This window comes from Macaca nemestrina, chromosome 5 (genome assembly GCF_043159975.1).
Source record: "Macaca nemestrina isolate mMacNem1 chromosome 5, mMacNem.hap1, whole genome shotgun sequence".
Taxonomy (NCBI): domain Eukaryota; kingdom Metazoa; phylum Chordata; class Mammalia; order Primates; family Cercopithecidae; genus Macaca; species Macaca nemestrina.
In genome coordinates, this window is record NC_092129.1 from 30,535,079 (window position 1) to 30,546,922 (window position 11,844).

The following is an 11,844-nucleotide window of genomic DNA, read 5'->3' on the forward strand; positions in this document are numbered from 1 at the left end:
CCTCGACTGTACGGTCTTAAATTGTTCATTTGTTCTGAAACTGAAAAATTAGCCATTTCCCCAAAGTCCTGTTCAGCTGATTTCCTGTTGCTGAAGTACCACGTTTTCAGGCAGCGGTGTCCCTGGAGTGATTTTTTTTATTAGCGGTTAGAAGAAAAGCCAGTAAGTTATTTCTCTTGGCTTGTTTTCTCATTTCAGATCATCACTGTTGAGGAGGCAAAGCGCAGGAAGAGCACGTGCAGCTACTATGAAGACGAGGATGAGGAGGTGCTGCCTGTCCTACGGCCCCACAGTGCGCTCCTGGAGAATATGCACATCGAGCAGGTGGGCTCGCACTGGCCACCAAGGGTCAAGCTTCCTAGGCTTTTAGAAATATTTTCCTTGGCCAGGTGCAGTGACTCACGCCTGTCACCCTCGCACTTTGGGAGGCCAAGGCAGACGGATCACTTGAGGTCAGGAGTTTGAGACCAGCCTGGCCAACATGGCAAAACCCCATCTCTACTAAAAATACAAAAATTCGCTGGGTGTGATGGCGCACGCCTCTAATCCCAGCTACTCAAGAGGCTGAGACAGGAGAATCATTTGAGCCCAGGAGGTGGAGGTTGCAGTGAGCCGAGATTGCACCACTGCATTCCAGCCTGCGCAACAGAGTGAGACTCTGTCTCAAAAAAAAAAAAAAAAAAAATTCCCATCCCTGAATGCATTTGCCCTTCTCACTTGGGCTAAAGGATGAAGCTTATGAGGAAGGAGGAACGCCAGCAGCCCACAAGGCCAGTGCCCCCTGCTCTGCCTCTGAAAAGTTGCGTTCCCTGCTGCCTTCTTGGTAGTACGAGGAGTTGGTCAGACACTAACATCCTTCTCTCAAACATGAAGGAAAAGCCGTTTCTAATCTTAAAAAAATAAAAATTGTCAGTGTCCTACCATAGTCCTAATACACTTTTAAAAGGATCCAAATATATCCTCGTAATTATTGCAGAGTTCCAATAGCTTTGATGTATCGGGCTCAATAAAAGTAAAATAGCAAATACACTGTTTGCTTTATGAAAAATACCTACCTGTGGATAATTTTTCCTTTTTCTATAATTTTCTTTGCGTACTTTATAGTTTCTGAATGTTTACTTGAAATGTATGAAATATTATAATGCACTTATGTTTGAACTGTAGTAAGGAACCTCTGGCATTTCCCTCATCAGTCAGCTTAGAGACATGAATTTTAAAGACCTTAAAGAATCCTTAAGTTCAGCTCCCAAGTTTACCGAGGAACCACGAAAGACCCAAGAAAGCCAAGAAGCTTGACCCAGTAATTATAGAGAGAGGGGATTCACACTGACACTGGAACTGATTTTAAGCACTCTGAAGACTCAGCACTTCATGGCCTCCTTTGGTAATATTCTTGAAGAGATATCCATTATTGGTTATTTATGGCCAAGTTTAAATATTGATGCAGGTGAAAGATATTGGTGCAATAAGAACAGATGACACCTGACTTCTAACACTAAACGTCCCTGTTTTTTTGCCCTCACTTCTGTGCAAAGCTGCAGTTGTCAGTAGCAGTTCTGAGCCTCTGAGTGTTTAGAAAGAAAACTTCAGAAAATATGAACTGTTTCGTAAAAGCCAGGTTGAAGTGGAAAAGAACGGCGTGTGTCTAGTTTATACCTCTTTATCCCGCTTATTCTGCATCTTCAAATATATAGTAGGATAGGGACTCCATAGTCATGTTCCTGAATGGGAAAACACCTCCTGGGCAGTATCCTTGCCAAGGTAAACACTGTCAAACAATCATTTTCTTAGTTTAGAATAGCAAATATTTGCCAGAGTAAGGAGGGGCACTATGTAAGTGTATGACACTGAATTTGAACGACAGGCGTTTGTTTTGTGCCACATGTTCATGAGCAAGTTGTGTATGAACCTTCTGTTTACATCTCTTCCTTTGGCTTTGTAGCTGGCCCGACGCCTTCCTGCAAGGGTGCAAGGGTATCCATGGAGATTGGCCTATAGCACGTTAGAGCATGGGACCAGCTTGAAGACGCTCTACCGGAAATCGGCATCGCTAGACAGTCCTGTCCTATTGGTCATCAAAGATATGGATAATCAGGTGAGGCCTGTCCCTCTCATAAAGAATATTTTTTAATGACAATTTTTCAAAATTCCCAACAGTAGAGAGACTAGTACCATATACTTCCATCACCCACATTCCACAGTTAACAGGATTTTGCCTTCTCTGTCTTTTTTTATCCTTGTTTTTTCTCTGTTGAAATATTTTGAAGTAAATCCCAATCATTATGGCCTTCCACCCTTACATATTTCAGAATCATCTCCAAAATGAAAATGGATCATACTTCCAAATACAGTCACATTCTAAGGAGCTTTATGATATCCTACAGCCTAAAATCTGGAAAGTTGGGGTAGAGTGAGATCTGGATTTGGAAATAGTTGCAGAAATAAGTTCCAGTGCCATACCAGCTCCTTTCCCGGGTAGCCAAAGTAGTGCCCACAAACCTTGCCTGCGTTTTGGATATGATGGAGAGCCAGTCAAGGCCATAGTGTGCTGTGCCTGAGGGGCCCAATTGTTAAGAAACCACAGAAAATGCACTGTACCATTCTTGATTGTACTTTTGCCTGTGTTACAGTTGGTCTTTCTTGGAGGAACTAGTGAAAACTAGTTATTACCCCTGTGTCCCTACACTGTTATCTCTTCCCACAAGTCAGCTCAGAATGTGAGTGGAATCTGTCCAGGTTTTTTTCAGTCACTTCCCAGTCAATCTCTTCCATCACGAAAGGAAGGCATCATTCACATCTGCTCATTGCTCATTTCAATTTGACTTAAGGTTTTAAGATGTGGCATTGACCACATTTTCTGGCATTGAAGCAGATTTTGCTCAACATTTATTCATTCATTCATTTATTCATCCATTCAGCAAATATCTGATTAGTGCCTGCTAGGTGCTAGGCACTATTAAGCATTGGGGACCTTACTGTGAAGCACAAAATTTTTATACTGAGACATATCCACATTGTAATGAGCCATATACATGGGATCATTTTATGGGAAATAGAACTTTGCTGTCATGATTTGTCTTGGGAAAAATTAGGGAACAAATGGGGGTACCAAAGATACTGTCTTTCTTAACAGTGATCTTTGTGACTTTATTGTAATATTATTGTAGCTTAAGAGTTGTGGGAATTAATTTAGCTGTCATTGTTTTTTAAATAACAAATAACTATTGTTATTTCCTGATTGCTGACATTTTGCTTAATAATGATCCAAACTGAAAGGTGGGTAGAGTCAAGATAAGCAAATTAAAATAATGATAACATTTGGTTTAAAAGGGACTTAGGAATTTAGTGAGATGTTTGAGAATTGGATGTTATGTTTTGGATGAAGTATGGCTATATTATCTTAGAGCACACATACAGACTCTCAACTAAGTATAGATTATTTGTCCTGTTTATTTACCAAAATATCACACTTGTTGAGGAATGTGATGGTTCACACAGAACAGGTATTGATGAAGCACAGTTTTACCAAGCTTCCTGTAAGGTTTGTAAAGGAGGCCTACAACTGAAGGTTACAGTCTTGTCACTGGGTGGAGTCTTGCTGAGTCATGTACCCTGGAGGCACTTGTGTTATTTGAGGACAACCAGACACTAACTTTGCTTTCTGCACCCCATCTACCCTGAAGGGGAAACTGTGGCTTTGCTGTGTGTGAGAACATGATAGAACAACACCTGCAAATGTGTCTGAAAATGAATTATATGAAATTCTAATATAAAAGTGAAAGAACCATAGCTTGTAGAAATAACAAAAACAACAATCACTTAAAGTCTCTAGAAATTATTCTAAGCAAATGAGAGAATATTTATTCAAGAAAATCGAATTAATCTTAGTTATAACAGTGGGATTCTGTGGCACTTGAGGCACAACCCTCTCCCTTCCCTAACCCCTCGCTGAGACTGACAGTGGTTCCACTCTGGGCATGTGTGGCCAAGAAGATGGGGCACTCTCTTCCCACAGCTGCCAGTCAAGGGTTATGGTGTACCTCTCTCACTGCGGGTCCTCTGCATTTCTTATCTCCCACCCAAGGTCTGTGTTTCTGAGGCTAAAATCCAAGCAAGTGTGGCCTAGAGGTAGGGGGCTTTCTTCTACCCACCCTCCACTCACAGAGCCATGCTCTACCGTAGGCATGGCAGGCTGAGAATACCGGGGTCTCTACTGCTCTTGTTTCAGCTCACAGGGCAGAAGTTTTGCACCAGATGAGGCAAGCCAAGACCAGAGGCTACTGTCGCTGTCTAGTCCCTAGCTTCAGAGCAGTGGGTTAGAGATTTTTTTCCCAGGGGAAGAGGCAGGCCACAGGATATAGAGTTCTAAAGCTCTACCCAAAGGAATTGACTTTGTTTAGACACACATGGAGAAGTTCAAACCAAAGGGCACTCTAGAAAACAATGAGAATTTTGGTGTTAAGAAGAAGGTTGTAGCCATGAAGGCAACAAATTCAACTGTAGACCATCTACTTTACCAGAGAGATCCAAGAAAAGAGACAGCTAAGGAGAGCCTTTCTGGATTCAGGGTAAACTTCATACTCTGACCAAAGAAACTGTCCATGCAAAGGAACCTACATTTAATTGAATCAGACTGCAGAATAATGTATACCACCAGGCATTGTTGAAAACGATAGAACAATCATCAGGCAGTTAATAGAGACTAATTACTAACTTCTAGTGAGGTATAGAAATATTGCTCCTATTTTGCTCTACTACATCTTTTAACTTTTTGTGGTACTAATGTTATGCATGTTACATCTGTATATACTACAAATATAGCAATAGATTGTTATGATTACTATGTTACATAATTTTATGTCTGCTAAGGAAGTTGAGAGAAGAAAGGAGAGCAAATGTACATTTATATGTTTTGTTATATGATTTTCCTTTTATCATTTCTGGGTTACTCGTCATCTATTCCCTTGGATTCCTTTGTTCTGCTATTGCTAAATGTATTACATTTTTATATGGTATAGGCTGAACAGCACTATTATATAAAAGTTGTTTTATATAATTTCTTTTTAAATACATTAATAGAAAAAAAGATTTTCTCATAATCACAATGCAATAGATCTAACAAAATTAACAGTAATTCCCTAATATCATCCAGCCCTTAGTCTTTAAATGCATTTCCAGAATTGCTAAGAAAATTTTAGCTATAAGGCCAGGTGTGGTGGCTCACACCTGTAATCCCAGCACTTTGGGAGGCCAAGGCAGGTGCATCACCCAAGGCCAAGAGTTCAAGACCAGCCTGACCAACATGGTGAAACCCCGTCTCTACTAAAAATACAAAAATTAGCCAGACTTGGTGGTGTGTGCCTGTAATCCCAGCTACTCAGGAGGCTGAGGCACGGGAATCGCTTGAACCTGAGAAGCGGAGGTTGCAGAGGGGCCGAGATCGCACCATTGCACTCCAGCGTGGGCAACAGAGCAAGACTCCATCTCAAAAAAAAAAAAAGCAGAGGGGTGGAGAATTTTAGCTAAGACAGAAAATAATTATTTAAAATTCTATGAAGGGTGTGAAAATAAAGATAACTTTCCTTGTTGACTGATCAGAGAGGGACTCATTTTCTTCCACGTATGGCCACTGCCATTTTTGTCATATTTTAATGCCATGCTTTAAAAAATAGATGCCTATTTTGATTGTATTTTAGTTCTTTTTCTGGACGATCACCAGAAGGAGGGCAAAGTATTTTTTATGTTTTGTTACTGTGCTATATTTCTTTATTCTTAGCAGCTCTAGGGAAAGGTTTGGTAGCAGGAAGTATGAACAATACTGGTTAGAAAGAGTTTCTAGCCTTCTACCTAATACTTAGGTGTTACAAGTAGCCAGGAACTGAGTGTAAGTGGTGAAAAAGGCAGCAGAGATTGTGATCTAATTGAAATAATTTTTGAAAAATGCTATGACATTTTCCAGATAACCTACATTTAAAGCAATGTTCCTCAAATGGGATTTGAAATAGGAAGAATGTCTGAATCACCTAGGGACATTTTCAAAATACATATGCTCACCCCTGCAAGTGCTGATCAGGATGTGAACAGAAGGATGAGATGCTGAGGCTGTGGGCGGACACATTCTGAAAACAGTGCTCCTCATGTAGCCTGGCTCCCCTTCCAACCCCGACAAGAAAAAGTACAAGAACCATTGATTTAAACACATCTAAGTTACCTTTCAAGGCCATGATATTACGGAGTTATTGGTTCTTAAACATCACTTTGAACTAAACTATAGTAAATCGGTCATTTTTAAGCATATAATTTTAATTGAATAAGCATATTAATAACTCATTGTTACAAATCAAAAGAAAGGAAAGTTCATTTTCTCTGGGGAAATGCCCAGCATGACTCCACTTATAAAATACAGAAGAGATGTGACTATGTTTTCCCAAGCATTCATTTCTGTGCACAAGATGTATCTTGTTGCTTAATGTTTCTATTATGTTACGCATATTCAATAACAGAAATTTGTCTCCATAGTGAACTTTGGAAATCTTTTAAAATTGGAACAAATTGTTAGCCTTTGGCAAACAAGTTGTCTGAGCTTTGTCAGATGAATTTTGCATGCATCAGGAATGCTGGCTACTTGGGTTCCAGTTAGAGCTGGGGATATTTGTTTATTCTTTTATTGGTGGTCTTTTTAAGTTTGAGTGCCAGTTTAGTAATAGTCTTTGCTGAAATAGATCTCAGAACATGATGTATCGAAAATATTCCAGAAAGCCTTGCTTTGGGGATTTAGGTTTGAATGTAGGTAACATTTCTGTTTTCTTTTGACAGATTTTTGGAGCATATGCAACTCATCCTTTCAAGTTCAGTGACCACTATTATGGCACAGGCGAAACTTTTCTATACACATTCAGCCCACATTTCAAGGTACCTAGATAGGAGAAATATCCCACTCCCATATGTCACAGTGTCCGCAGTTGGGGAAGGGGATAGGCATTGGGGCAGTTAGCTGTCCTGTAACTTCTCCTGAACTGACTCCAAGCTGGGTCAGCCCTTTATAACTGTAGCTCACAAACTGCTTGGGGTCCTGGCCTTCTGGGCTGCTCAGGCTGGGATCCAGAGAGTCACAGGTCAGAGACGCCACGTGTCTGAAAGGTTTTCCTTCGTTCATAACCCCTTGGGAGGTCTCATCCTGGTGTGGGCCAGGTCTGGCAGTCAGGAACTTCCTCAGTCAATGGGGTGAGGTGGTTCCCTTTTACACATAGATACCATTTACACATAGATACCATTTCATTCCTCATTGCTAATTCTCCAGATTAAAATGTCTGTTTTCTTTTTTGTGTTTCTTCCCCAAGGTCTTTAAGTGGAGTGGAGAAAATTCATATTTTATCAATGGAGACATAAGTTCTTTAGAACTTGGTGGTGGAGGGTAAGGTTTTTGTTGTTTTGGTTTTCTTATTGTTATTTTACCACCTGACCTGAGTGGGTCTGTTTTGACCCACGTAGTTAAAACTTCGGTGTCAGGTTATTTTAGCTAGTCCATGTGCTTAGGGGAATTAGGACAGTGGCCTAACACATGACACAAAGAATCAAAGATAGAATATTTATGTGTCTAAATGAGGGACTGTTACCACTTGTCTTTTAGGAAGACTAGTCATTTAAATGAAATAAAGGAAATGTATCCTGGTTTTATAAGCAGTTAGGAATTTTGCCTGTCAACAGTATAAAGGAAAGAAGATGGGGGCAAGAGAGAACAGTGTGCTGTGTGCCATGTAAGATAGAAGTATTTTCACCTTTTTTTTTTTTTTTAACCTTTTCAGGGGACGATTTGGTTTATGGCTAGATGCTGATTTATATCATGGACGAAGCAACTCTTGCAGCACTTTCAATAATGATATTCTTTCCAAAAAGGAAGACTTCATAGTTCAGGATCTGGAGGTGTGGGCATTTGAGTGAAATTCAGACTGCCTTAAAATATAACATTTAAAAGACTGGGTTCGACCAGCCCTCCTAAAGCTGGCTGGAAAAAGAAGCCCCAGCCCAGGCTGCCTCATCCCACCCCAATGCTTCCTTTTTGCCATCATCTCAGAGCATGATCACATTGCAGAAAGATTCTGGAAGGTCCACGTGGAGGGCAGACATTGAAGAAAGAAACTTAAAATCCAGGTTGTTGAAAAGACTTTGTACTTCCACTTCCTTCAAATCCATACGGTGAGGAATCAGAGTGTTTATGGATATATGAGTTGAATGCAATTTTTATTTTTGGTAACTGTGAAAAAAAAGATACTGTGGATATATACATGCCTTGTGTATTTATCAGCATAATTTTCATTACCAAAATGTACAGCTATTATTTGCCATGGAAAAGGTTAGTCTCATTTAGAAAAATTGTAAGTGCACAGCACTTAAAGGGAATATATGAAGTTTTTTTTTTAAAAAAAAAACTTTTATTTATTATTTGTAGTGTATTGTCTGAAATGTGTCAGCAGGTTTTTTTTCTTTTAATGTGTCAAATCTTGAAATATTAAATGTATACATTTTGTGCTATGTTTTGGGAACAAATCTGTTTGATTTATATAGTTTTATATTGAATTTTTTTTTGCCCTGATTGTTTAGGGTGATAGGTCTTAAGCAGCATATATCTATGTATCTGTATGTGGATATATAAAGATATATGTGTGTGTGTATGTATATGTACATATACATATATATGAGTGTATAATTCTAAATTTCTAAAAACTCATTATGAATGTTCATCAATTTGACTCTTATAGGCCAGCTTTCCATTTAGTCAATAAAAGCGTACATTTTTAGTTACTTACCTTGAACATATTCGTGTGAAAAAGAATACATCATTTCTCACAGTCTTAAGTTGATATTTATAGAAATGAATACCTTTGTGAACCTAGACTTAGAACAAATCCTGCTTTTGAAAAAAAAAAAGTTTTGCTTCTTATAAAATCATGTGTGTTAATAACAAAAACTTTATTTTCGGAATGTTCTTTGTATAACTTTTCCAAGCTTTTACATTAATGAGCAGGCCTCTGTCTTAAAAGAGACTCAGTATATTAATTTCTGCATTTTTAAAATCAAATGAAAAACGTCAAATTGGACCAATTGTCTTGGTTTGTAGATTCATTTATTTGAGGAAAAAAATACAAAGAAATGCATTCATATCAAAATTGGAATAGAAAGGAAACCCTATTTTTAAGATATCAACTTATTTTCATATCATAAAACATCTATTACATAAAATAAAGGGCCGGGCACGGTGGCTTTTGCCTGTAATCTCAGACTGTGGGAGGCCGAGGCAGGTGGATCACTCAAGGTCACAAGTTTGAGACCAGTCTGGCCAACATGGTGAAACCCCGTCTCGTAGAGTACAAAAATTAGCCGGGTGTGTGACGGGTGCCTGTAATCCCAGCTACTTGGGAGGCTGAGGCAGGAGAATTGCTTGAACCCGGGAGGTGGAGGTTGTAGTGAGCCAAGATCGTGCCACTGCACTCTATCCTGGGTGACAGCAAGACTCTGTCTCAAAAATCATAACAATAATAATAATAAAGATCTAACCAATATTATTGATTACCAGACTTTTATGAAAGCCAAAGACTGCTTGCTAGTAGGAAAAAAATTCTAATAATAGCCAAAGCTGAAAAATGGTCTGTCATAAATTATTTCCCCGGTAATTTTTGAAAGGAAAAAATTTATAACGAGTACTATTTGCATATCTGCATTTAAAAAAACAATTCTTAGAATATTTCCTTTACATTATTCTCCTAGTTTAGACAATTTGTAAAAGAGAACAAATTGTCCAGTGGCCTCCTGTCAGATCAAGAATTATTATGCTCCTTACATTCCATGCAAATGTAAATGAATGCTAGAAAATTTTAAATCTGTAGCCTGGGCGTACGTTTCACTCAAGCTCTCCTACTGAGACTCTTGACTAACAGCATACTGGCAGTTTCACCTTAGCCTGCTCGCTAAATAATGTGTTGGTGTGAGATATCAGGAATGTCTCATGATATCACGTTTACCATTTACACCATCTGCAACCATATGCTATTAATAAATAAAATGGAAAAAAACAAAATGGTCATTTTGCATATACTTCACTCTGACCTAGTTTAGTCCATGATACTATAATTGTGAGAGCATATCCACATGCTGTGTTCTCTATGTAAAACAGTATTGTCCATTCAAAAATGTGTGACCCTTCATTTATGGATATTGACTATATGTAATGCAGTGCTATCCCAATATTTTCAATAAAGGAATTTATGCATTCAATGATTTTCTTTCCCAAAGATTCATTCATCAGGTATTTACTGGGTACCAGAGTGTTTACTTTTGTGAGAGGATGGTGAAATATCCAAGACTAAACAAGGTCAAGAGCTCATGTTTTCACTGCTGCCCTGGAAACTCGCTCTTCATTCCCTGTAGCCACCCTCCTAATTGTCTCATCAGTTCATGGAAACTGCTCTCATTATATTTACCAGAGACAACTCTTGGCTGTATCTAACAGTCTCTTTTCTAATCTTTCTAGCTGTGCTATGAATGACGACCTCCTCCTCTTAACATCTGTCTTAACCTACTTCATAATTTCCATGAGAGACACCTTAATCTCTGATAAATTTTCTTTGGCATCCTGACACCTAGGCCCTAGATGTCAGGCTAGATGAAGACCCCAAGCAGTCTTCATTGCTTCATAATTCCTCAGTTCATAAGTCCATATCAAAGGACTTGGGCTGGAGGGGGCAACCAAATGTTTCTTCAGACTGTTGAAAATGATTAGATGCATCCCTGTGCTACAAGCCACCAGAGACATCCTGCACTATTATAAGTAAGTCTTCCCTTAATTTCATTTCCCTCTCCTTGATGCCTTTTAAAGTTTTAGAGACACATTGGTATGGTTTGGCTCTATGTCCCCACCAACATGTCATTGGAATTGTAATCCTCACATGTTGAGGGAGGGACCTGGTAGGATGTGATTAGAACATAGGGGTGGTTTCCCCCATGCTGTTCTCATGATAGTGAGGGAGTTTTCATGTGATCTGACTGTTTAAAAGTGTTGGGCAGTTCCACCCTCACTCTCTCTCCTGCTGCCATGTAAGATGTGCCTTGCTTCCCCTTTGCCTTCTGCCATGATTGTAAGTTTCCTGACACCTACCCAGCCATGTGAAATTGTGAGTCCATTAAACCTCTTTTCTTTATAAATAACCCAGTCTCAGGTAGTTCTTTATAGTAGTGTGAAATGGACTAATACACACACGAAACAGCATCAATAAAAGAATTACTCTCCTTTTGAGGAAGGCATTGAGAATCTCTTAAGCCAGAAAGGGGTGTTATGTTTCATGCTTTTCTTAGGATGCCTAACCTATTTTTACCAATTTAATTTGATACAGAAAGGTAAGGAGGTCAGAAACTGAGGGAAATTCCAGAAAACTCAAGAAAAGTGAAGCCACACTCATTTCTTGTGCATGTATCAAAAGTACCTTTGACCACTTCCTTCTGCCCAGTGAGGTCACATACACTTAATCAGAGGAAGCCCCGACTTCAAAGCATCACATTCTGTGTCACCTCCTGGCTTATGACCATTATCCATAGTAAGCCCCTAACAGAAGGTGTCTTTACTGAAAAAATAAGCTTCACTCTTCACACCAAACTCTTAAGATCTTATTCCCTTTCTATTTCAAATCTCTAGTGGTTCAAAATAAAAATTAGATATGAGCTATCTGGTATGGTCAATCAACCCAACAAGATATTGTCTCTTGACAGAGTATCTTTGAGGACTTTTTGTTTCTCTCTTGGATCAGCACCGTTCATTAGAACATTCTACAATGATAGAAATGTTTCACGAAT

The 11,844-nt window shown here is 39.0% G+C and overlaps 1 protein-coding gene across 14 annotated transcripts in view; it reads left to right on the forward strand.

Annotated features, from left to right (window-relative positions):
- Window positions 1-10,272, forward strand: part of LOC105465552 (nuclear receptor coactivator 7) — a 165,044-nt gene extending 154,772 nt beyond the window's left edge. For all 14 annotated transcript variants that reach the window (XM_011714018.3, XM_011714017.3, XM_011714021.2 and 11 more), the window contains 5 exons: window positions 199-324; window positions 1,943-2,095; window positions 6,817-6,912; window positions 7,341-7,414; window positions 7,806-10,272. In XM_011714018.3, the coding sequence (XP_011712320.1) occupies window positions 199-324; window positions 1,943-2,095; window positions 6,817-6,912; window positions 7,341-7,414; window positions 7,806-7,941 (585 nt within the window). In that variant the 3' untranslated portion in view covers window positions 7,942-10,272. The remainder of the gene's footprint in view (window positions 1-198; window positions 325-1,942; window positions 2,096-6,816; window positions 6,913-7,340; window positions 7,415-7,805) is intronic.
- Window positions 10,273-11,844: the final 1,572 nt, after the last annotated feature.